The sequence below is a fragment of the Heliangelus exortis genome, chromosome 11 (assembly GCF_036169615.1).
Source record: "Heliangelus exortis chromosome 11, bHelExo1.hap1, whole genome shotgun sequence".
NCBI classification, from domain to species: Eukaryota; Metazoa; Chordata; class Aves; order Apodiformes; family Trochilidae; genus Heliangelus; species Heliangelus exortis.
In genome coordinates, this window is record NC_092432.1 from 491057 (window position 1) to 516092 (window position 25036).

General features: G+C 50.0%; 3 protein-coding genes across 4 annotated transcripts; all 3 read left to right on the top strand.

Moving 5' to 3' along the window:
- Nucleotides 1-81: 81 nt before the first annotated feature.
- On the top strand, nucleotides 82-7247 carry CTSH (cathepsin H). Its single transcript, XM_071754052.1, has 12 exons — nucleotides 82-356; nucleotides 505-536; nucleotides 629-734; nucleotides 836-906; nucleotides 1397-1501; nucleotides 1753-1839; nucleotides 2371-2426; nucleotides 3516-3597; nucleotides 3683-3751; nucleotides 4513-4619; nucleotides 5814-5939; nucleotides 6062-7247. The coding sequence occupies exons 1-12, from the start codon at nucleotides 284-286 to the stop codon at nucleotides 6135-6137; spliced, it is 990 nt and encodes a 329-aa protein (XP_071610153.1). The 5' UTR covers nucleotides 82-283; the 3' UTR covers nucleotides 6138-7247.
- Nucleotides 7248-7586: 339 nt separating this feature from the next.
- On the top strand, nucleotides 7587-9750 carry LOC139801232 (recQ-like DNA helicase BLM). Its single transcript, XM_071755267.1, has 3 exons — nucleotides 7587-7790; nucleotides 7914-8476; nucleotides 9557-9750. Exons 1-3 carry the CDS (start codon nucleotides 7690-7692, stop codon nucleotides 9748-9750), a joined length of 858 nt encoding a protein of 285 aa, XP_071611368.1. The 5' UTR covers nucleotides 7587-7689.
- Nucleotides 9519-24818, top strand: BLM (BLM RecQ like helicase). 2 transcript variants are annotated; one of them, XM_071754050.1, is made up of 19 exons: nucleotides 9519-9746; nucleotides 10185-10306; nucleotides 10931-11063; nucleotides 11955-12622; nucleotides 13507-13683; nucleotides 14041-14159; nucleotides 14764-14877; nucleotides 15586-15684; nucleotides 15780-15928; nucleotides 16770-16876; nucleotides 17578-17738; nucleotides 18163-18358; nucleotides 18733-18923; nucleotides 19910-20051; nucleotides 20427-20626; nucleotides 21398-21590; nucleotides 21857-21979; nucleotides 22696-22903; nucleotides 24485-24818. In XM_071754050.1, the coding sequence occupies exons 3-19, from the start codon at nucleotides 10933-10935 to the stop codon at nucleotides 24666-24668; spliced, it is 3162 nt and encodes a 1053-aa protein (XP_071610151.1). In that variant the 5' UTR covers nucleotides 9519-9746; nucleotides 10185-10306; nucleotides 10931-10932; the 3' UTR covers nucleotides 24669-24818. The 2 variants fall into 2 exon arrangements, with proteins under 2 accessions (XP_071610151.1, XP_071610150.1); XM_071754049.1 differs by having other exon boundaries at nucleotides 9629-9746; nucleotides 22699-22903.
- The last annotated feature ends 218 nt before the right edge of the window (nucleotides 24819-25036 follow it).

Below are 25036 nucleotides of genomic sequence, written 5' to 3' on the forward strand. Positions count from 1 at the left end.
GTGTGTTTATCGCCGACATTAGAACCCGGACCCGCACGCAGGCCACGCCCCTGCTCCTGACCACGCCCCCTCCCCACGTGGCCCGTAGCCACGCCCCCGCCCATGGCCACGCCCCTGCGGCGGGGACCCGGCCCGGTTCGGCTCCGCTCGCCTCTGTTCGGCCCAGTCTGGCTCGGTTCGGCCCCAGTCGCCCCAGTCCGCATCATTCCGGATCCATTCAGCCGGGCTCGGGCCCGCTTGGCTCGGTTCGGTTCCGTTGGTCCCGGCTTGGCTCGGTTCGGCCATGTCTTGGGCCGCGCTGCTGGCCGTGTCCGCGCTCCTGGCGCCCGCCGCCGCCTGGGCTCCCTCCGCCGAAGGTAAAGGGGCACCGGGAGGGCGAGGGGTGGTTCGGTACGGCTCGGTTTGCCTCTGCCGGCCCGGCTCGGCCCGGTGTCAGCCCTTCCCGAGCCGGGGCAGCCGAACTGGGGCGATGGAGACACTGACGCCCCGCACTCTCCCCCGCAGAGGAGCTGCAGTTCAAGGCTTGGATGCTACAGGTAAAGCCCCGGGGTAGGGAGGGTCCGGTCCGGTCCGGTCCGGGCTCGGGGCCCCCTCGGGAGCGGCGGGACTGAGCGGCCCTGTCCCGCAGAACCAGCGGGAGTACGACCCGGCTGAGTACCCGCGGCGGCTCCGCATCTTCCTGAGCAACAAGCGGCAGATCGAGGAGCACAACGCCGGCAACCGCAGCTTCCAGAGTAGGAGCCGCATCCCCAGACCCCGGCCCGCTCCCCCCGGACAAACGAGCCCCGGTGAGCGGGCAGAGCCCTCCCCTTCTCCCCTCTCCTCCTCCTTCTAGTGGGCCTGAACCAGTTTTCGGATCTGACCTTCGCAGAATTTAAAAAATTGTACCTGTGGAGAGAGCCCCAGGTGAGTGAGGGGGAGCAGGGAGGGTCCCAGGGGGGCTGTGGGGGGCTCTGCGTACACCCGTGGGTCAGCACCGGTTGCTGTGCTGCCCCAAATCCCCCTTGCTGAGCCTGTCCCAGCAGAGCCCGGGTGACAGCCAGGTCACCCCCTGCCCTCCCAGAGCTGTCCCCTCCTGTCTCCCCCAGTCCCAGAGCTGTCCCCTCCTGTCTCCCCCAGTCCCAGAGCTGTCCCCTCTGCCTCCAGACCCCGGCTCCAGCTGAGTCCCTGCTGCTTGCAGCTCTGTGGGATCAGCTCTGGTTTTTGCAGCTGCCCGGGAGGGTTGGAGCTCCCCAGCCAGGGGTTTGGGCTAGCAGTGTCCTTCCAGAGCTGGCCGAGGGCTCCCTGGCTGTGGTGGCTGGTCACGGGGTGCAGTCACTGGTCCCTCCGTGGCAGGGAGGGTGGCTGCCCGTGGGCCACTGTCCCCTGGCACCGTGGTTTGCCTCTCCTCTGGCAGAACTGCTCAGCCACCAAGGGGAATTTCCTGCGCAGCTCCGGGCACCATCCCAGCTCCATCGACTGGAGGAAGAAGGGAAATTTTGTGACACCTGTGAAAAACCAGGTGAGCAGCGTGTGTGTCGTGGGCTGGGAGAGGGGGAACTGCACCCTGCGGGGCTGTGTCTGCCTGCAGGGAAGCAGCCTGCCCTGGGAGCCCCTCGGGGCTGGGACAGGGGGTCTGGGGGTCACTGGCAGGGGCTGCTGGCAGGGAGTGGGAGCTCTGTGCTCCTGGTGTGCCCTTCTGCCCCAGCCCCGGTGTTTTGGGGTCCCTGCAGACCCCATTACGGAGCAGTTCCTCTCTGGTTCCTAACACAGGGCCCCTGTGGGAGCTGCTGGACCTTTTCCACCACAGGGTGTTTGGAGTCTGCCATTGCCATTGCAACAGGAAAGCTCCTCTCTCTGGTAAGGGATTTGCCTTCCCTGTGCCCTGCCAGCTGCCACCATCCCCTTCCAGGGCTGGAGTGTCCCAGTGCCCAGGGCTTGGAGCAGGACAGGAGCAGAGGGGTGTGGGGCTGGCAGTCCCTGCTGCTGGGAGCAGGCAGGGTTAACCAGAGCTGTGTGTGGTGCTGCCAGCTGGCAGAGCTCCTGGCTGCAAAACATCTTGCTGCAAGCAGAGTGTAGAAAGACTCTATTTTTAAACTCCCAGAGGATTTATCTTCTTGAAGAAGTAGGGAGGCAGTGGCCACTTCGATGACTTACGGGAATAGCTGAGGGCTGGCCCTCAGTGTCAGAAACAAACCTGACCTTTGGAAGAGATCTCAGCCACTGCTCCTGGGCTGGCATCTTCTGGGGACGTGGAGCTGCTCAGCTGCTGCTGGGGGTGACAGGCCAGCTGCAGGGGTGACACTCAGGCTCTGAGCTGCCTGCCTGCCACAGGGGTTTATTCCCAGTGCAGGTGCTGAAGCTGGACTGACCCAAAACCCTTCTCCCCAGGCAGAACAACAGTTAATTGATTGTGCCCAGGCTTTTAACAACCACGGCTGCAGTGGGTAAGTCATATAAAGCAACAGAGAGTCACAATGAGAGTATCTTGTGTTCCATGGTTGACAGCCTTCCTTGAGACCCACTGCTGGGATCCTTCCAGATCTTGGAATGGATTTTGTGTCCCCTTGGCTGGGACATGTCAGGGAATAGAGTTTTGCTTTTGGTTTGATTATATTGATTTCCCCCTCCTGAGAGGCTAGAATGTTTCAGAAAACCTTCAGCATTTGCTGACCTCTCTGGTTCCTCTTCTTTATTAGTTTTGCTTCTGATATTGGTTGGCACAATGTCTTCTGATCTCACAGCCACGGGTGCTACATAGCAAGGCCCCAGCATGCTCATGGGAAACAAGGGGAGTTTTATCTGTTGCTCTCCTCATGTGTCACATGCATCTTATGGTGCCTGAAGGAACCCACAGAAACCTCTGCTTCCCCTTTGGTAAATTCCTACTGGCATAGCTAGACAAAGCAGGAACTTAATCTCTCTGAAATCTTGTTTTCTGTAAGATAATCAGTCCCTGAGGAGCATTTGGAGAGCTGAGCAAAGCCACTCTTGGTGCTTTCTTTTTTTCTCATCACTCCTTAGTCCTTGTGAGCATGCCCTGATCACACTCCCCTTTTCTCCCTGTGTGATGAGCTCCCTGGAGCTGTCTGGGGAAGAACACAGCTGCTGGCTGGAGATGTGTCCTTTGTCCTCTCTGGTGCCCAGGCTGGGCAGAGGTGACAGCAGAACACCTTTCAGTGCAGGGGGGGGACTGCCAGGCTGAGCTGGCATGGTTGGTGCTGTGGTGAGGTGGCCACACTCCTGGGTTGGCATTCTGCCCCGGGGATCAGGGACCCTGAGGAGGAGGAGGAAGAGGAGAAGAAGAAGGCTTTCTTGTGCCAGAGAGCATGATGGGCTCAGCCAGGAGTCCCTGACAGGGAGATGCTGCAGGACAGGCTGGAGTTTCTGCCTTTAGAGGGACTGGGGTATGCACTGCCCCTCCCTTTCCCCTGGGAGTGGTCTGTAGGATGGGGGGGGGCAGGGGGTGTCTTTGCTCTGCAGAAGCCACAGCATCCCCCTCCTCAGTGACTGCCCCTGGCTGTGTTGTCTTGCAGGGGACTGCCAAGCCAAGCCTTTGAGTACATCCTGTATAACAAAGGGCTGATGGGGGAGGACAGCTACCCCTACAGGGGCGAGGTACAGGGGCTCAGGGGTCTGGGGCAGAGCAGGGGGGAGCAGGGGCAGAGCAGCTCCTGACACCAGTTCCTTCCTCTCTGCACAGAATGGCACCTGCAAGTTCCAGCCAAGGAAGGCCATTGCGTTTGTCAAGGATGTTATCAACATCACACAGGTGAGGGTTGTGTTTCTGAGCTGCCCCGAGCTCTGCCCTGCCAGCTCTGCCCTGCCAGCTGCAGGCTGCTCCCTCTGGGCTCCCTTCTCCTCCTCCTGGTGCCCTTTCCATGGCTGAAGTGCTGCAGCCAAAATACAGGCACAGAATCACAGAAAGTCAGGGGTTAGAAGGGACCTCAAAAGACCACCAGGTCCAACCCCCCTGCCAGAGCAGGGTCACCTCCAGCAGTCACACAGGAACACATCCAGGTGGGGTTTGAACTTCTCCACACCCTCCCTGGGCAGCCTGGGCCAGGGCTCCCTCATCCTCACAGTGAAAAAGTTTTTTCCTTATGTTTACATGGAAGCTCCTTTGCTGCAGCTTGTCCTGTCACTGGACACCCCTGGGAAGAGCCTGACTCTCCTCTTTTACGTGTTTATAAACATTAATGAGGTCACCCCTCGGGCTCCAAGCTGCAGAGCCCCAGCTCCCTCAGCCAGGGAGATGTTCCACTCCCTTCTTCATCTCTGTGGCTCTGTGCTGGGCTCTCTCCAGCAGTTCCCTGTCCTTCTGGAACTGAGTGGTCCAGAACTGGACACAATATTCCAGATGTGGCCTCCCCAGGGCAGAGCTGAGCACCAGGGCTCTGTGGCTGCCCCTCCAGGCTGTACCAGAGCCTTGGTTCTGCTCTCCCAAGGGAAGCAGCAAGCCAGGGACAGCCATGCAGCCTGCCTGGCCCTGCTCTCATCCAGCAGTGAGTGACCCCAGGCTGCTCTCTGCAGTATGATGAGGATGGCATGGTGGAGGCTGTGGGGAAGCACAACCCTGTGAGCTTTGCGTTTGAGGTGACGAGTGACTTCATGCACTACAGGAGAGGAGTCTACTCCAAGTGAGTACTGTTGGGCCTGGGGGGTGGGTGGGGGGAGGTGCAGGGCTGGAATTACTTGCCTCCCTCTTTTTCCCTGTTCTCTGCCCTCCTGCCAATCCCTCTCTGCAGCTGGACCTGCAAGAAAAGCAGCAGAGATGAAAAATCAGTTTGAGATTGAAGTGACCTAGCAGGAGAAGGACTCGAGTGTTGTGTCAGCTCTACAGCCAAGGCAAAAAGCTGCTTAAAAGGAGGATTATTGTGTTTTGGAAAGCTCACTGTGATGGATTTCCACTAGGCAAGACATGGGGAAAATGCGTGAGTGGGGGGAACTAGAAATATAACTGAGAGTGATGTGTCCTCAGTCACACTGATCTGCAGGGCAAGGAGTCTGTCAGGATACTGAGGGTCGGTGTGACCCGACCCAGGGGCAGAGCTGGCACCACCTGGGGTGCTGGTGGCTTTGCAGTTGCAATCCAGACAGCAACCTCCAGTTTCAGCATGAGGTGTGGACACAGGAGGGTGGTCAGGGCACTTTGTAATAGGATTGGGGTGAAGCTCCCTGGTAGATTTGCAGTCTAAGGCAGAGTCACAGTCAGATGCTCCAGTGGTTTCAGCCTGTGCTTCCCAAACCAGCTGTTAACAGAGCTGAGAGAATAAATCTGTTGTGGGGATTCTCTCTCCTTTGAACGTGTTTAAAGAGGTGCTCTGGAGATGGGAGCTGCTACCTTGTGTCCTCTGCTTTTGCCTGGCAGGCAGCAACTTTCATCAGGTGCAAAAGCTGGAATTCCAGGGGAGATACAAGGAAATGTACATTTAGCCTGAGGGACTCTGTTTGCTGTGCAGGATGCAGAACAGTGCCCCTGAACTTTGGCCAGAGCAAACCACTCCTGGGGTGCACCAAGAGCTCCTGCTTTTCACTGGGAAAATTCCTCAGCTCAGTGTTTGTCACTGCAGCTCACTCTCCTGTGACAAGGGTAATTCAGGTGCTCAGGGCAAAGTCCACTCAGCCCCTGCCCAGACTTCAGGTCTGGCTGGTAATACCGGTATAAAAATGTAATTAAAAAAGCTTTTTGCTTGGCTTCCCTCCAGCAACCAGCAGCTCAGAGTATCCCTGGGTCCTTCTTGCAGCAATCCATAACTCCAGCTGATCCCCCAGGAACCAGAGGCTGGGTTTGCGCCCAACAAACCTGCATTGTTTTCCCTTCTCCTTTGCAGCCCCCTGTGTGAGCACACTCCTGACAAGGTGAACCACGCTGTGCTGGCCGTGGGCTACGGGGAAGAGGCTGGAACCCCATACTGGATCGTGAAGAACTCCTGGGGCCAGTTCTGGGGCATGCAGGGGTAAGGAGCAGCTCTGCAGGGCTCTCCAGCTGCAACCCCACTGCTGTTGTTGGGGTGAGATGGGGATGGGGATGGGGCAGGGCAGGGAACACCCCCACAGCCGTTCCTGCCTCTTTTTTTAGGTACTTCCTCATCGAACGTGGCAAGAACATGTGTGGTCTCGCAGCCTGCGCCTCTTACCCGGTGCCTCTGGTGTAAGAGGAGAGTGGGGGGTGGGGACACGGGGCGTGGAACGGGAATTTCTGCAGGGCCAGGGGCTGCCGGGCACCGGTGTCCGCAGAGAGCGCCGTGAAATGCCGGAGAGCTGAGGAACAGCCCCTGCAGCCCCTGCCTGCAGCCACAGCCCTACAGACACAGCCCTGCAGCCCCTGCCTGCACACAGACCACAGGCACCGTGTTCCTGGGCTGAGGCTCACCAACTCTTCCTCCTGCCCAGCTCCTGTCCCGCTCCTCCTGTCCAGCTCCTCCTGTCCCGCTCCTCCTGTCCCGCTCCTCCTGCCCAGCTCCTCCTGTCTCGCTCCTCCTGTCCCGCTCCTCCTGTCCCGCTCCTCCTGTCCTGCTCCTCCTGTCCACCTCCTGCCCAGCTCCTCCTGTCCCGCTCCTCCTGTCCCGCTCCTCCTGTCCCGCTCCTCCTCCCCGCTCCTCCTCCCCGCTCCTCCTGCCCAGCTCCTCCTGTCCAGCTCCTCCTGCCCAGCTCCTGTCCAACTCCTGTCCAATTCCTGCCCAGCTCCTCCTGTCCATCTCCTCCTGTCCATCTCCTCCTGTCCATCTCCTCCTGTCCCGCTCCTCCTGTCCCGCTCCTCCTGTCCCGCTCCTCCTGTCCAACTCCTCCTCGCCACCTCTTTCCCACCTCCTGCCGCCTCCCCCTCTGGGGCAGCCCCGGGCTGTGCTGTGCTGGGGGGTGGGAACATTCCCGGTGTTCCCGGTTTGAGGCGCAGCCCAATCCCCCCCCCCACATCCCAGCTGCCTCCGGCCCTGCCCCCTGCTACGGATGTTTTATTTTCTCTGGAGATTATTTTTTTTTCCTTTTGCTACAGAAAGATGAATGCTGCGATTTGTACACTTTATCGATTTTCATTAAATGTTTTTAGTATTTTTTGTATTTTAAAAAATTAGGAGATTTTAACGCAAATAGAAAAGGATTATTTAGTGAATCAGTGAAGCGAGCAGAGAGCTTTTTGCTAACGCTTTATAAACGCTACGGTGAGAGAAGGCTGCATCAGCAGGGACACGGCTGCGGGGGGTTTTTTCACGCTGAAATCTGAGGCTGACTGAATAAAATCGCCCGGTCACCGGTGTGCTGCCTGCTCCCCGCGTTCCCCGGGATGAACCTTTCGGTTTGTGCCCCCCCTTGTAGCGCCAGAGCCGGCCCGGGGGCTCAAGCCGCTCGGACCTCCTTCCTCCCCCCTCCCCCGGGTACGCAGCTCGTTTGTAGCACCAGAGCGACGGTGCCCGAGGCCGGGTGCTCGGGTCAGGGTGCCCGGGTCTGAGCTCTGCGGCCGCCGCTGCCGCTCAGGTGACGGCGCCGCCATTTTGTGTGCCGGGGCGGAGCGGGGCGGACCGGAAGCTCTCCCTGACACGGAACCGGAAGCGGCGCTCCCTCCTTCCTTTCCTCTCCCCCACCAATGGGCGGGGCGGGAGAGGTTTCGGCGCCGAATGCGAAGGTCCCGAGCGCGGTAGCGCGTGGTGAGCGCCCGCCCCGTGTGCGGAGAGCGCCCCCTGTGTGCGGGGCGGTGGTGCGGGTGCTGCCATGGCGGCCGTGCCTCAGAACAACCTGCGGGAGCAGCTCCGCCTTCACTCGGCCCGCGGGGCCCTGCGCCAGCCCGCACCGCCCCGGGCCCACCGCCCCACGTGAGTACCGGCGGCTGCACCGGGGGTGCGGGAGCCCGGGGGGTGCGGGAGCCTCGGGGCGCTAACGGAGAGTGTCTGTGTGTCTGTCCGCGTCCGTGTGTCCGTGTCCCGTCTCCTCCTCAGGGGTTTCACCTTCAAGAAGCCCGGTGCTGCCTCAGCCCCGCACGGGGAGCCCCGCGGCCCCGGCTCCGCGCTGCGGGACAAAGATGTCAACACGTCCCTGCCCGCACTCCCCTCCTCCCTCCCGGCCTCCCAGGACAGGAAAACGCAGATCCAGGATTTCTTCCCAGCGGTGTCCGGGGGACGCAGCCTCCAGCCGGGCCCCGCCGGGACCCCGCAGGCACCGCACGGCCCCGCGGCCTCGGGAACGCGGAGCGTGAGCGGGGGGCTGCCCCGCGCCGGCCCCGTCATCACCATCGATGACGAGTGGGACGACATCGACGACTTCGATCTGTCGGGAACGGAGAAGAAGCACGGGAGGGCTCCGGCCCTGACCCCCCGGGGGCAGCGGGCTCCCAGCCCCCAGGAGCTGCCCCGCAGCCACCGCCATCCCACGCGTGGGGACGCGGCCCCGGGGGCTGAGCCGCGGCCCCGGCTGCAGCAGCCCCGCGTCTGCCCCCGGGACGCGGGAGAGAATTCATCTGCGGGTGTCACTTGGGAGGAGGACAGAGAGGAGGCTCACACAGGTATCTGTGCATTGAAGTAGCACTGAGCTGTAAGAAAACTCCTCACGTGTGCTCAGCAAGGCTCGTGGGGTTCGTTTTGGTTTGTTTTGTTTTCCTGTAAACCAGAGGGAGCTGTGCACTCGTATCTGGTGGGTGCATGGTTCTGGTTCTGGTACCAGGAGCTGGTGGGAGCTCAGTGGAGCTCTGGTGCTGGGGCAGCAGCTGGTGCTGGAGCTGCAGGGCCTCTCATCCTGCACTCCAGAAATCAAAAGCAGCAATCTGTGAGGATGGTGTGGCAAGAACAGCACTTAATTTGTACAAAAGCACCATAAATATTTATCTATTAATGGTGATAAATACTAAACCACTAAAACAGATCTCTCCTGATTAAAAAAAACCAAACAACAACAACCAACACCTCCACAAGAATTTGATGAATGCTTCCTTGGCAGCTCAGGGCTCCTCTGAGCTTCTGTGCCTTACCTGTTGCCTTTTGAAACTTCTGATCTCTGTGTGTGCCATGAACATGTTCTGTGTTCCTCAGTGATGCTGAGCAGGGCTGCCCTGACACAGAGTGGCAGGAAGATTTATCAGCTGTGGTTCTCTTCTCAAGAATGTTTTGTTACCTTTTCCCCTCTTTCTGTGAGATGAGTTTTCATATTAAATGGTATTGGTCTTTCTTAGAAATGTTTATAAAGCATTGTAACTGTAAATCTAATTCCAGGGAGCACAGGAGCTGATGAGTGTACACTGATTTTTCAAGTCAATATTTAATGCAATAGTGTGGCATTCTATAAAGGTACTTGAAGGAGAATGAACCTCTGGAGTTTTTCTCCTCTGCCAGGGAAAGGCAACTACAGGGAGGCTGTGTAACTTTTCCACTTAAATAAGGGTTTGTGGAGGTTTTCTCTGTTTGTTTTTAATGGGGGAGGAAAGGAGCAGTAATCAGTTGTTTTTTTCTGTCCTGCAGAAGTCAGAAGCCACATTAAATGAGTGCTTTGAAAGCTGGCTAGTAATTTTCCCTCTGCTCAGTTGCATTTTTGCTCACATGAGAATGAGTTTACTCTGTTCCCCAGCAATATTTATATGTTTCTCTCTCAGTTGCTGCAGCTCAGGGTGGTGAGAGCCAGAAGCCAGGCAGTGATCAGACAAAGAGCCCCCCAGGGCAGGATGAGGCTGACTTTGAGCCTTTTCCCCCCATCGAGCTGGAAGAGGAGGATTACTTAGATGTTATCCCACCCTCCCCTGAGGAAGAGCTGCCCTCCATCTCTCCATCTCTAAAAAGCATCAGGTAACCCAAACTTCATTGATGAAACTGTCTTCAGGGGGACTTTAAAAAATACCAAAAAAGAGGTGAAGCAGCTGCTTGTTAAAAGGTTCAGGTTGAGTTGCTGGTGCCTGTCTGCTGGCAGGTCAGCAGCTGACAGCTGCTCTTAATGTTCTGTGAAATACTTTGCTTTATGGCCAGTCCTTTAGGTGGCTTTTGCTCCAGAAAAAGCAGAATTATTTGTATAATTTCTTTCCTAGTGGGTGTGGAAAAAAAAATGTACACAATGGCACCCAGGAGCTGTGCCAAGCTGCTCCAGTGCCTGGGTTCTGACTGGGCTTTCAGAAACCTGCCTTTTTCTTACACCTTAAATGCTGTTACTCCAAAAGATAAGATCTCATGGAGATGCATTGCTGTATGGATCTCTGTGTTTTAAGGATTTTTTTTTTCTTTTGCTATTAGTTATGTTTGCAAAGAATCTCCTGCTGGTGTCAGAACCACAGCCAGCAGTGTGGAGCCCCTGCCTGAGGAGGTGGCCCCAGCACAGCCCATTGCTGCACCTGATCCTGCTGCAGAGGATGCAGGTACAACCAAACACTGTTTGGTGTTTTGTGCCTGAGGTTTTGGGGTGGTTTCCATCTTTTCATTCTCCTGCATGTCCCCTGCTGCCTGGGAGCACCAGCAGTGACCAAGGGGACAGGGAAGCTGGAGCTGTGGGTGCTGGGTTTGGGGAGCACAGGGCCAACATGTTTCTGAGTTTCACTGGCAGAATGAACAGCTACAGAGTACAGCCCAAGATGGTTTTTTAAGGCTGCAGATCATTCAAGATATATAAACACAAAACATTCGTGTGGGGGCTTTTCTAGAACTTGAATTGCAGTGTAATGTTTGGATAAAATGTGTCTTAGGCTGCTGGGGTGGGTGTAATTTGAGATAAACAAAAAAGATAAACGTGAATGCTTTTTTGGAAATAAGTTTGAAAGGACTGTGACAAGATTTGGAAAATACAGAGATGGATGATTAAAGGGGAAGGGCAAAAATATGTAGGCTAAATAAGTTTGTTCACACAGAAGCTCTTTACGTGGATGGACTTGTAAAAATATGTTATTTAGGCTTACTTATTGCCATTTACTCTTTCTTGCTGTCATCTTGTTAAGTATTCTAACAAACATCAATGTCACTGGGTGCTCACATCACCCCACTGGCAGGTATGGGCTTGCACGTGGACCAGCAGCTCTTCAGCATCATGTCTGGGATCTGTGAGCTGGTGGATGCCATCCCTCTCCAGGAGCTGAAGTCCCTGTCCTGTGCCAAGGAGCTTCTCCAGCAGAGGGACCTCAGGTAGGGCTCAGGAGCAGCTCCTGCACCCAGGCCATGCCTGCAGGTGTCCTCAGCACACTGAGAACACCACTCAGAAGGGTTGCTTAGGAAGCTAAACATTTCTGACAGAGTGAAGGGAAAAAAAAATCCAAAAAGCTGCTGGAAGTGTGACCAAGAAGGAAGGAGGTGGTTCCCCATTCCTGTGTCCTTCTCTGGGAGGTGTCAGCAGAGCAGCAGCAGGGTGATGTGATGTGACCCAGCTTCTTTGTAGCCAGAGGCATTAATTTAATGTCCCCTCTGTCAGACTTGCCCTGGCTGGCTGCAGGGATGATGAATTCTCCTCCTAGCCATGTGCCTCTCACCTTTCCCCCTGGCAGCTGCTGCTGCTTCCTTCACCTCTGCATCATCTGGTGACACAAAGTATTGAGGTTTGGGGTTTTTGGTTGGTTTGGGGCTGGGCTGGGGCTGCCTTTCTCTGAATGCTTTCAGTACAGCTGATTTACTCTGCTCTTACTGCTGTAGTCAGACATGGTCTTGAGAGAGGACATAACCCATAATTTGGTTACAGCACATTTTTATGGTTTTAATATCAGGTTTGTGCCTCTAGGGATAGTTTTTTTTTTTTTTTAATCCTCTCCCTTGCCTTGCCATTAGGATTTCCTTTATTTTAATGCCTGCAGTGAAGACGTAGTAATTTTGTAACTATATTGTTTAACTGAGTTCAGGTATTACTCTCCTCTAGATTTGTTTGAAATACTCTTAAAATGTAGTGGCACAGCATGCAATGTAACCCCTGTGTGCTGTTATTTATAGCAGGAGAGAGGCAGAGCTTACCCCTGTGTTCTGGAACTGGATAAATCATTGCTTCTGACTAAATTTTTTCTTCCTTCCTTCCTTTGCCATCTCTCCCAGGAGAAAGCTGCTGGCTCATTCTGTCCCTAGGAACAAAAGCAGCATAAATAATATTTCTAGAGCTTGGAAGGAGTGTGTGGAGCAGGGCCCTCCTGCACCTCCTGCTCTGAGCTCTGCCCCCAGCAGGAGCTTCACCTCTGACAGAAACTCCCCCAGATCCACAGACCTCACGGGGATGCTTTCAGGGACTGCTCATTCCAAGAGTTTTTCTACCCCAAAAAACTTGGGGAGCTCTTACACTTCCCAGCAAAGTATTGAGGAGATTACCTGCTCAAAAACTGCAGGGCTGTGTTCTCCCCAGGGGAGCAGCCTCAGCCTCTGCTCAGAGCTGCCCTTGGACAGCAGCTGGGATGGAAAACCTGGGATGAGGAGTGGAGGGAACCAGCATCTGCTGGAGAGGCCCCTTACCAGCACAGCTCTGAGGGGACAGAGCAAAGCTCCTGCTGAAGACACTGTAACCATAAACAGTGCAGACTTGGACCTTGATCACTTTGATATTGATGATTTTGATGAGGACTGGGAGAATTCGTCCTATCAGCCCATCAGGGAAGGGCCCCCTGCCAAATCACTGTCATCAAAGATCATGTCCAGAGCCAAAGGATCTGCTGCTGTGTCCAGCCCTGCTGCTCCAAAACCAAACTGCTTCATGGCAACAAAGAACCACTCAGGTAAATGATGCCCACTTGGATTACTGTCCTTCCCTTTTAAAAATTTTAGTTTTTAAACCAAAGGCCAAGTACTGACTTCAACACCTTCCATTTCTTTGGAGATATCTTTTGGTTTCTTTTTGCAAAGTCATGTTTTGTTCTTTCTTTTGCTTTTTTCTTTCTTCCAAGTGATACCAAAATATGGAATTGCTGCACAGGTTGCAGGCTGCTGGGCAGATGAAGCTGCTGAAACTGGAAACTAGAATGTTTCTGTGTTTTGCTTCAGAGATGACTTTGCCACTGTTAATTCAGAGCTGTGCAACAGTCTTGGTTGTTTATGCAAAACATTAAAAAATGGGCATTGGCTGAAGCAAACCCAATCCCTGGGGCAGAGGGGTGGGTGGGTCCCATTTGTGGCTGCTGTAGGAGCAGCTCTGTAAAGGGGGAGGTGAAGTTGTCCTGTTCCATCAGCTGCCCTGCTGTGGGTTCAGGTAGCACCCCTTGGGGGTGCCCCAAATGGGGGGAGCCTGTGCAGAGCTGTGTGGGGCAGAGACAGAGTCTGCCAGTGTGAGACAGCACTGCATGGGTAGCTTGTTTCCAGAGACCTGCACATCATCTGAATTCAGTCTGGAGTTCTGGATGAATGCAATATCTTTTACTAAATCACCATCTGAGTTAAAAAAGTCTGAAGGTTTGGGGTGGTGGCTAAGCCAGCTGTCATAGCAAAGCAGTTCATGCTGCAAGAGGGTCAGTGTCACCCTGAGCTGTCACTGCAAGGTGAGGGTCAGTGTCACTGAGCTGTCACTGCAAGGAGAGGGTCAGTGTCACCCTGAGCTGTCACTGCAAGGTGAGGGTCAGTGTCACCCTGAGCTGTCACTCACTGCAAGGTGCTGTCTGTGTCCCAGCCCTGCCTGTTGGTAACCCTGCCCTGGAGCCTTTCAGGGGTCTGAAGTTTCCCCACTCAGCAGAGATGATGAAGACCTTTCACAAGAAGTTTGGTTTGCACTCCTTCAGGACCAACCAGCTGGAGGCCATCAATGCTGCCCTGCTGGGGGAGGACTGCTTCATCCTGATGCCCACTGGTGAGTGTCCCAACCTCCACACAGCTACAGCCTCCAGGGGCTGCCCCCTGCCTTGAGAAATAAAGACCTGAGGCTCCTCTTTTGGGTGGTGAACTTTTTTCTTTGTGAGGTGGCAGCAAATTGTGCTGCTTGACTCCTGTGGCTGCAGGATTTCAGGAATGTTTTGTGCACTGTGGGTTTTTGCATGAGGTGATAAAATTTCTGCCTGCTGTATAATTTTGCATAGCTTCCTTATCCTACAGCTATCACATTAGAGGCAATTAAGGGTGGAAGTAAGAAGTAGGTCTTCCCTCTTCCACTCCCTCTCCCTTTTCTCTTGGTATCTAACATCCCTCGTGTCTCCTTTAATCCTTACAGGAGGTGGAAAGAGCTTGTGCTACCAGCTACCAGCCTGTGTCTCTGCTGGAGTCACTATTGTCATCTCACCTCTGAGGTCTCTGATAATAGATCAGGTGCAGAAACTGAAGACTCTAGATGTGAGTTCAAACAGCTTTTGCTTTATTTAGCTAAACTTGCAGATAAGTGGATTTGACACCTGAAATATTACAGCAAATCTTTTGTCTCTCAAATGCAACCTGCAACAATGGGTTGCACTGAAACTGTGAAAAGCACACAGAGCTGCCTTGGAAGGACTGAAACAGGCAAACTGGGATGTCTTGGCAGTCTAACTGCCACTTTTATTGATGTGTTTGTGTGTTATTGGAGCTTGGTTTTCAAGTACAGATCCCTGGTTTATAGATTCTGAGAGCTGTGTTTAGACACCCAAATAGGAGCAGCCTGGCTCTGCAGCAGCCACAAGCACCAACAGTTCCTGGGCTGGGAGGGTTCTGGAGGTGCCAGGTGTTTCTGGGAAGGTAACACAAGAGCTGGAGATGTTGTTCCTGAGCTGCAATGTCTGCAGTACAGTGGGGTTCAAATCCTGCCTATAATGACACAAAGAACTGTTGAAAATGTTATGTTTGCTGGGGACAGTAAACACTTTATTATCTGGTTTATAATCAGACATAGGAATGTGTTTGGAGATGCTTCTGTTTGCACACATTAAAGCTTATAATGTTTTGGTTTGGTTTTTTTGTGTAGATTGCTGCAACGTATCTGACTGGTGATAGAACAGATGCTGATGCTTCAAAAATTTATATGCAACTGTCAAAGAAAGACCCTGTCATAAAGCTTCTGTACGTTACCCCTGAGAAGGTTTGTGTTTAGTTTGAGTTATAAAATCATGGAGGCAACAAGAGGTGGCTTACTATCAAGGGTAAAAGGATTACACTGAATTTAGAGCAGGTTTCTGGGGAGAGAAAAGAAAAAAGTTAAGCGTTTTTTTATAATTCAGTAAGACTCACTACAGATGTAACTAATTTCAATCTGAAATTAACCAAGAATGAGAGCTGAGTATGTCTGTATGATTTAAATTGTTAAAAAAAAACCCATGCCCATCCATTTCAATTTATCTTCCTGCACACTGGTGTCTGAGTGCTGGCAAGGAGCTGTTAGGGTCTGGACTGCTACGAACAGGTTAATGCAGGGAGGAAATCTGCACTGACAAGATAACAGGTGATTGTCAGAAGATTGCCTCATAATTGTATGCTGCCTTTTTAGTGCTGTTATTCCACAAGAGCTTTGCAGGGCTGGACTGTTCCATGTGCTGGTCGAGTTTCTTCCCTCAGCATTGCCTCTGCTTGGCCCTTGTGACAGAACTCATCGAGATTTATGGGATTGTAGGGCCCTGGGAAGGCGATCCCAGAACCCTGCAGGAATCCCACACCAGTTAAAACAGAGCCAGTTGCCTTCTCTGTGCTGCCAGCCTGGACCCGTGGAGTCAGGATGAGTGTTGCTGTACAGAACAGTTGTTGCTGGGGTGTTGGTGGGGTGGCTGACCCTGCTCCTGGCTCTGCTCTCCAGGTGTGTGCCAGCGGCCGCCTGATGTCTGCGCTGGAAAACCTCTACGACAGGAAGCTCCTGGAGCGCTTTGTCATCGATGAGGCCCACTGTGTCAGCCAGGTATGGGCCTCCAGATGGTCTTTAGAACAGCAGAGGGTTCAGTTGGAGTGCCTCAGTGCTCAGTGACACTTTATTTTTGTTGGTTTTCAAACCAGTGGGGTCACGATTTCCGCCAGGACTACAAGCGGCTCAATATGCTCCGCAGGAGGTTCCGCTCCGTCCCCATGATGGCCCTGACAGCCACTGCCAACCCCAGAGTGCAGAAGGACATCCAGAACCAGCTGGAGATGCTAAAGCCACAGGTGTAAGTTGCTTGGCACTTCCCCAAAACAATTTAGATTGTGCTGCAGAAAATCTAAGCAGAAAACTTAGTGAAGGTAGAAGGTCTGAGAACCTGAAAATACAACTGAAATACTGAGGTCGTTGTAGCTGGATGAATGGGAAGGCATTCCAGATAGCTCAGGTTTCATCTGAGTTTTATGCCAAATATCAAAGTCAGAAATAAAAAAAAATGCCATGCTCTTCCTTGCATGATTAAGGGAACTGTTTGATAAAAAATAATAACATAAAAATATCTGTCACTGCCAAAATCTGCAAGTTGTGTTTTAGGGTGAATTTTCTGCAGAATGCTGGAAACCTGCAAAAGCTGGAAGTGTTCTTTAATTAGCACTGGCAGTAACGTAGGTGATGAGGTACCATTAGGCCTGGGATTGCATTGGAGTGGTTTCCTTGTGCCCAGTGGAAAAAGGCAGCATTCTGCTTCCTGGAATTTCTTGCTTTAAAAACGTAGTTTAGGGTGGAAGGAGGGAGATGGTGATGCTACACTTTGCAAGTCTGGTAAGTTGAATTTGGCTGCAAGTATTCAAATGAGGAAGGGAAGTGAGGCAAGTCACTGTGTGCCTGCTTGGTTTATGGACATCTCTCCCTTCTATTCATTGTGACTTTGGGGTTTTCCCAGGAAAAATGCAGGAATGTTAGACCCAAAGGATGGCCAACATGAATCTCCATGGTGGAACAGGAATTCCTTTGCAGATGATACAGAAAAACAAGTAGTTAGTTTGATGTGGGGCATTCCAGTCAGTAGCTTGTGGAAGGGATTAGTGCCCCCTGAAGCTGATGAGCACCCATGAACTGTCATGTTTTAGGTTTACAATGAGCTTCAACAGGCATAACTTGAAATATGATGTATTGCCCAAGAAGCCAAAGAAGGTGGCAATGGATTGCTTGGAATGGATTAAAAAACATCATCCACGTGAGTGCTGATGCTTGCATGTGTTTTTATTAACTGCTTTTTAAACCAGGAAAAGGCTTTTGTAATGCTGTAAACACCCCAAACCTGTGCCTTTCTGTAAGTGTCTGATATATTTACCAAAACAACAAGTTGGAGGCAAAATTGATACCACTGGTAATGGGAATCAGATTTATGGGCATCCTATAAGCTAAGAGTTCAAGTTAAGATGGAAAAGTGAGGGGTGGTAATGCTCTTGGATAATCCTTCCAGAGGTTGCCAGACCTTTTAGCATCATATCTTCAGAGCACAAAGGACCTCTAGTATCCATACTGTTTTAATTGTTTAATCTGTTGCTTATCTCTGGTCCCCCTTGAAGATCTCTTCAGAGATTCCTATTTTTCCAGGCTCTCTTTTGGAGTCCTGCAGCCCCCTTTGCAGCTTCTCAGTGCTGTACCCAGGGGTGTCATTGACCAACCTGCTCTAGCTCTTGATTTATGGAGCTCTTTAGTCATGTATTTTCAATTGTAAGTTTTGCACAGAAAAACACAGAGAATTGTCTGAGGAGAAACTAACAAAACCATCTGATAGTCATAAAATTACTTTATCATAAAGTAGTTACTGCATAATGAATAAATACATTAGCCTGACAGGTATGACTGTTAAATAGAAGAAAGAGAATAAAGTTGTATTGTAGCAGAAACCTTTATTTTGTGTATTTGCAGATGACTCTGGAATAATTTATTGCCTTTCACGCCATGAATGTGACACAACAGCAGCTATTCTGCAGAAGGAAGGTCTGGCTGCTCTTGCCTACCATGCTGGTCTCACTGATGCCAACAGAGATCTTGTACAGAAGAAGTGGATTAATCAAGAAGGATGCCAGGTAAAAGAACAGCAGCTGGGGAGTATGAAATTATCAATCAGTATTAAACCCCTGATCCAAAGGGATCTGCCACAACATGCTGGGAACTGAAGACCACAGCACTGTGCTGAGGAATGATACTCCAGGAGGAAGGAACTGAGCAGTTTGAGGCTTCTGAAGCAGCTCTGGGCATGCTGCTGGACTGGATGTTTCCTGTTTGGAGTTTTCCTTCTGTCTGGAATGGCTCCTCTGAAAGGAGAGGGGGTTTTGCTGCTCTGTGCTCATCCTGTGCTGTTACAGTTGAAGTTGTGCACAGTTCTGTAACCCTGACTGGCTGTGTTTGGTACAGAATGCTGCAGGAATAACTCCTACAACTCCACATAACACATCATTATTATTATTATTATTATTATTATTATTATTATTATTATTATTCCCTCCCCAGGTTATCTGTGCCACCATAGCCTTTGGGATGGGCATCGACAAGCCCGACGTGCGCTACGTTATCCACGCCTCCCTTCCCAAGTCCATAGAAGGTTACTACCAGGAGTCTGGCAGAGCTGGGAGAGATGGTGAAATGTCTCACTGTGTGCTCTTCTACAGCTACAGTGATGTGACCAGGCTGAGAAGGCTGATCCTGAGTGAGTTCTCCTGCTTGTGACTTAGTGGTGACAACAGTAAAGCAGCCCCTCAGTCACTGGTCTCTGTTGTGTTCAGGATGTTCTTTCTCACACAGTCTGGTGTGGGCTCTGCAGCTCTACCTGAATAGTTTTTTAACTGAAAGATTTTTATCACCTGGACTCAATTTTAGTCAAAAACTTTTTGCTTCATACCCATCTCTTGTCATTCTAGTCCTCTTTCCCTTCTCCATTCTTTAAAACTTGAGAGATAAAATCTGTCCCGGGAGAGTTCTGTATTAACCTACTCACCCACCTGTAGGCTTTTTCAATGTGGTAATATATAAAAATGCAGAGGTGCAGATTTAACTAATACAGTTGAATTTACTGCATTTCAGTGGAGAAAGATGGAAACAGTCACACAAGACAGACCCACTTTAACAACCTGTACAGTATGGTTCAATACTGTGAGAACGTAGTGGATTGCCGGAGAATTCAGCTTCTGGCCTACTTTGGGGAAAAGGATTTCAATCCCACCTTCTGTAAAGACCACCCAGAAGTCATCTGTGATAACTGTAGCAGAACAAAGGTAAAAATCGTGGCTCGTGTTGTCAAAGTGATTTTGCATTTAGCTGCCTTAAAAATGTTTACTTGATTTTTGGGAAAGCAAAAGGAGAAAATCGATTAGATGCTGTGGATGCTTCAAATTATTTCCAGAGTTTAGCCTACAGCAGTATCACACAGACTGCCCATGGACTTAAAATCCTCCTATTTCTCTCAGAGGAGGACTAGTGAGGTGCAAGGATGTTCCTTGTGTACAGTTCCTTGGTTGTGGTGCTTGGAGGAGCAAATGTAAGACCCAGTGGTATGGCTATGGGAAAATTCCCTGTACTGCCTGTTCCAGTGTTCTCAGGGCAGCTTTGTGGTGCTGGAGTAGTGCCAGTGCCTCATGAGGAGCTGAGCACTGTCTGAGACAGCCCAAAAGTGAGGGTTTGTGTGTCAAGGACAACCAGCTTGTTAGTGGTATGAGCAGGAGTAAAGAAGGCAGCTGCTGAAGCAGGCAGGGAAGGGTTTCTGGCCTCCTTAAGCCTGATCAGTCCTACACCTGGTGATATCACCCCTCAGCCCTGTATTTGAAGCATTACCCTGCATAGCTGTGATTGTAACAAAAACTGAGTAGAAAGATATTTATTCAGTCCAGCCTTCTCATTTATACGTGTACTGGGAGTGGAAGTTCCAGTCCATGGCAGCAGAATAATTCTGGTAATCTTTCCAAATGATTTCCCTTGATTACCAGCATTCACACAGCAATCTTTCAGCTCCCTCTGTAGAACTGACACAGTAGAGATTATATAGAATCAGCTGGTTTGTATTATTGCATTTATTAGAGTATTATCAACTGCAGAAGTCCTGTGATGGTGGGTGTACTAACTGGAAAATCACTGTGTCTGTGTTTGGAACAAAATGAATTCATGGCTGGAAGAAGCTCAATAATAAACCCCAAGGTTGTCAATAGCAACTTGCATTAGGACAGAACCACACAATGCTGTTTCCTAATCAAGTCTCTTTTAATAGGATTACAAATCAAGAAATGTAACGGATGAAGTGAAGAGTATTGTGAGATTTGTGCAAGAGCACTGTGGACAAATGGGACAAGCAAAGAGAAATGCAGCTTCTGGAAGATACACCTTGAACATGATGGTAGACATTTTCTTAGGTGGGTTCAGTTCTCCCAGAAACACCACCTAAAGAGATGTGGTGCATAAATTCCTGGCTACGTGTCAGGAGGTCTGAGCAATGCCAACAGTGGTTTGAAAAAAAGAGATATTTTTGCAAAATTATTCTTCCCAGGAATCTCTTGGTGGTAAATGATCCAAAATAAACGAGGCTGAAGCTTTAATCCATTTCAGGTTGTTATAGTGATAATATTAGTTTTTTGATGGTGCATGGGATTTCAGGTGTTTAAATGCATATATTTTTTAATGTGTATGTACCATGTAATACCCTTGGGAATCTTCCCCAGGTCTGTAAATCCATATGTACCTGGGCTTTCAAACCCCCCAAAGCTAATCCTGTGATTTCTGCTGTGCAGGTTCAAAGAGTGCAAGGATTCAGTCTGGAATATTTGGGAAGGGAGCTGCCTACTCCAGGCATAATGTTGAAAGACTGTTCAGAAAACTGGTCTTGGACAAGATTCTGGATGAGGACTTGTACATCACAGCCAATGACCAGGCAGTAGCATATGTCATTCCAGGAGAGAAAGCTCAGGCTGTGCTAAATGGATCACTACAGGTCTGTACCAGTTAATTTACTAATTTTTTGTTCTCTAGCATGTGCCCTAGGATAGAACTTGCCTGCCAGGTGAAGTACAGGAACTCATCTTTAGCAGGGGCAGGGAACAGGGTCCAACAAGCATGATTTATAGTCCAGCATTCCAATAACAATGTTGTGAGGAAAAAGGTGGGTTTGAGAGGATTGGAGAGGATTAAATCTTTCTCTTCTCCCTCCATCCATTTGATTCCATCTTGACAAGAAGGGAAAGTTATGACCAGCCCAGAAAAAGCTAGCTAAGAAGACAAAAAGGAGCACCACTGCCTTCTGCATTTTCTGCTCTATTTTTTCCCAGTTATTGGTGAGCTCTGGTGGAAAATGCACTTCAAGAAGGTCATGGAAGCAGTCCCAGAATTGTTTGAGGCAATGTCTCCTCTGCATTAGTGCTGTGTTTGAGGAGAGCAGAGCCCTCAGCATCAGACCCAGTGACCTCTGTTTAAAGATAGCTGTAATTGGGTTCTTGGGTTGTTTTTTGTTTTTTTTTCTGTGTTGTGTATACTCTGCTGGTTCTTTGTAGAAGAAACCTAGGGATGGGTGAGTAGCCTGTAAAAAAAAAAAAAAAAAAAAACAAAATTAAAAATTGTATACTGAGTAAATAACTATTGGCCTATTGGTGAAAGCTATTGGTGAAAGAATAATTTTGGTTTCCATCACTGTTATCCCTGTGTTCTCTAATGGTGGCTGTGCAGGATCCCCCCCTGACTGATGTTATTGGTTGGCTCATGTTAACAGGTGGAGTTTAAAGAAACAGAAAGTGCCAGTGCCATCAGAAAGCAGAGGGCTTCTGTGGCAAAAATGTCCCAGAGGGAAGAGATGGTTAAAAAGTGCCTTGGGGAACTTACAGACACGTGCAAAATGCTTGGGAAAGTCTTTGATGTGCATTATTTCAATATCTTCAGCACTTCAACTCTAAGGAAAATAGCAGGTAATGTCAGCTTCTGGTTACTTGTTACCCTGTTGTGCAGTCAGAGGCCTTGCTGACAGAAAATCTGCAGTTTCTCACCTTTGGTGAGAAGGTTTTAAGGACATAATAGTGCAGGTTTGTGGAGTAGTTTTTGTGCTAACCAAATCTGGTAGAACAGAGGCTAACTCAGACTTAATGCACAGGGTGGTGCTGAGAGGAATCAGTTTCCTCCAGATTACTCTACAAGTCAGTGTGATTTGTCTAATTGCTGCTTTGTGACATTACAGAAACTTTGTCATCTGATGTGGAGGTTCTACTGCAGATTGATGGTGTCACAGAGGACAAACTGGAAAAATATGGTGCAGAAATAGTTAAAGTGATGGACAAGTACTCTGAATGGACCACCCCAGGTTTGATATACAGTGTACCTAGATGTGTACTGCCCTGTTAGCACCCTGCTCTCCCCCTCTGTCAGATGTTCCACCCAAAAGTTACCTCGTTTTCAAAACAATTAGTTCTTGCAGTTTTATTAAATTACCAACAGGGAGCAATTGCACACTTCCAGAGCATGCAGAGGTCTTTGCAGTCTTCTCACGAGTTCAATTCAGCACCTCTCTGAACAGCTAAAAAAGGAAAATAGGAACCAGTCAGCCTGCTCTGCTCCTAACCTGTCAGTTACTGGGATTTATGTAATACACTCAGTTGTAATGGGAGTTCTGACCTTGAGGTCAGGGAGAGCTCTCAGTGCTCCCAGTCTCTCACTGTCTGCTGATGCTGTTTCTAAAAACAAGTGCCATATTTGATTGTGGTATTTATGGGCTACTCCATAATTCTTTCCAGCTGAGACAGGAAAGAAAGTGTAAAGGCAGAAAGCCCAGTGTTAACTAAAATATTTTAGACAAGAAGCCAAGCTAGGGAAAACAGGGCTGCCCAGCAGCCTTTTATGTCATGAGACAAACCAAACCTGCCTCCTGCCCTTGCTTTACACCAGGCTTTGAAAGACCCTTAGCTGAACCTGGAGCTTGGACAAAGGAGGTTTTGGACAGAACAGAAGTTCTGGTACAGTCAGTGTGTTCTGACCTGCCCAGGTCAGGTTCCCTTAGCTTTAACTGAGTGTCTGTCTTAGCAGACCCTGCCTGCCAAAGTGTGGACACTGCCACGGGAAGCACTGGCACCCCTGAGAGTGATGAAGAAGCAGAAGATGTAATTACAACCTCAAGCTATTTTTGCAACAATGCAAACCAGAGAAGGAAAAGGAAAAGGCCACCAAACTTCAGGGAATCAAGGAGGAAAAAGGCAAGCAATGGTGGCAGCCAGCAGTTTCATCCCAAAGGGTATGTTGCTTGTGGTCATTTAGAACTTTTCTTAGTCCAGAATAGCATGGTGATGGTCCCAGAACTGCACTGTTACCCTCCTGCATTTTCTTGAGTATCTGTGGGCTTTAAGAATGTTACCAGGTACCTTCCTAATTTTAATACCAACTGCTCAACTTCAGTTCCCCATCCTATAGCCATAGCCACTGTCAGCAGACTGAATGGATTCTGTGCTTGGAAACACTGAGGCAGCTTGAAACTTTTAAAAATCCAATGGAATATTTGAACTTCAGTTCCCAGTCCCTTGTGAATTCTGAACTTCTACCTCTGCTTGCACCATGCAAAGCAACACCTGCATCAAAAACAGAGCATATGGGTACAGGAGTCTGACTGGTCTTGAGCTTCTAGAGCACATCCATGACCAAACTGTCACAGGGTGATGAAGGAGCCAGGCTGAGCCTCATCCTTTGAGCCAGCAACCTTATTGTAGCAGTTCATGTAGTTATTGGTCTGGTAGCTCAAGTAGCAGCAGTTGTACTGAAGGGCTGTGCTTCAAAATTGATGATTAATCAGTGCTGAAAGGGAATGAATGAAGGAAAAATGGTTGGAGAAATTCTGCCCTTCCCAATCCCTGTTTAAAATGGGGGGGCAGTCAGATGTTAGAAAACTTGGGCAGTAAGTGCTTATATTTGGGTTTTATAGTTGTGCCTTTTCAGTGTTTGCTGTGCTTGCAGCTTGCTGTGCACAAGAAGGAGGTAAATTAAAGTTTCCAGTGCTGTGCTACAGTCAGGTTACTTAATCCCTCAACCTAGAAATTTTATCTCATTTGATAAATGAGATGGAGAACACAAGGTACAAAAGAACAGTTCTGTGGGCAACCTACGTCTTGCATTGCTGAAACAATGATTTGAAGGTGGTTGTGTTCTTGTCTGTGTCACAGAGATGGCATTATCCTTCAGCCAGGGGGAGTTCAGGCCTTTTGGGAGAGCAGAGCTCAATGCAATACAAATGTGCTCTCTAAAACATGCTGCAAAATCCCCACCTGAAGAATCGTGCCTGGATTTTACAGAGTGTTAGGTTTATGGGTGTGTTAACTATTTACATGCTACTGCTTTAATGTTGCATTCATCATCAAAGACAAAATAGGGTCAGCCTTGTTAAAACTCTTTCCTTTCTGTTACGGTCTGTTCTTTCCAAGGGTGTCTCCTCTGCTCTCTTTTTCCTCATTCTGGGCTTTGTTTTTTTGCATCAAATAGCAGTTCCCACCCTTTTCCACCTCCCCATCTACTAAAATATTAGTCATTAAATGCTGTTGACCCTGAAGTGTCACTTAATGTTGATGCTCTGACTGGATTAATAGGAGTTGGCTTGGTTCAGCATCTTTCAGGCTGCTGCTTGCCCTTAGGCAAATGCCAGAGCAAGTGCTACACTTGATTTGAATTTCAAAGGCATTTTTGCAGTGTATTAAAAAAAAAACCAAAAACCCCAAAGTTTTAAACAGTGAGAGCATAGTCTTCTAGAAAATGTAATGGTGGTGGTCAGGCACTGTGGGTGCAGGGGATGGGGCAGGTTGGACATAAACCTTCTCTCTGAATTTTGCAGTGGTTACAACAAGTCCAGAAGGACCAAAAGGCAGTGGAGCTCAAAGGCTCCAGCTTCATCTGGTTTCCACTCAGCATCCTACAGTGTCAGTGCCTCGCAAGGAGCTGCTGGAAAGCTGGGGATTATGGCACCACCGAAACCCAAAAGCAGGCAGTTCCTGCAGCCTTCATATTCAATATTGTAACTAGGAAAATGTAAATACTGTATCATAGCGAGCCCTGAAGATGTAATCATTGTTTATTAAATTTTTATTTCATTTGCTAAACCTTCTGAGACTTGTACATTTGTCAAGTACAAAGCCCTCACATTAAATAAATATTTTTTAAATTCATAAGCTTGTTCGGACCTTTCTGTTATAAACAAACAGAGTTCTGGCTGGCTTTAGAAATGCTGCAACTTCAGTGAAATAATCACTGCCAGCCTGCTTTGGAGCTCCCTCAGGGCACACCTGAGACCACAAATCAAAAGCAGTTACTGGAACTGCTCTGGTTGCCTCTGTTCTTCTCCCTTGCTGGCTGCACAAATACTTCAAGAGCTGAGCTGAGCTGAGCT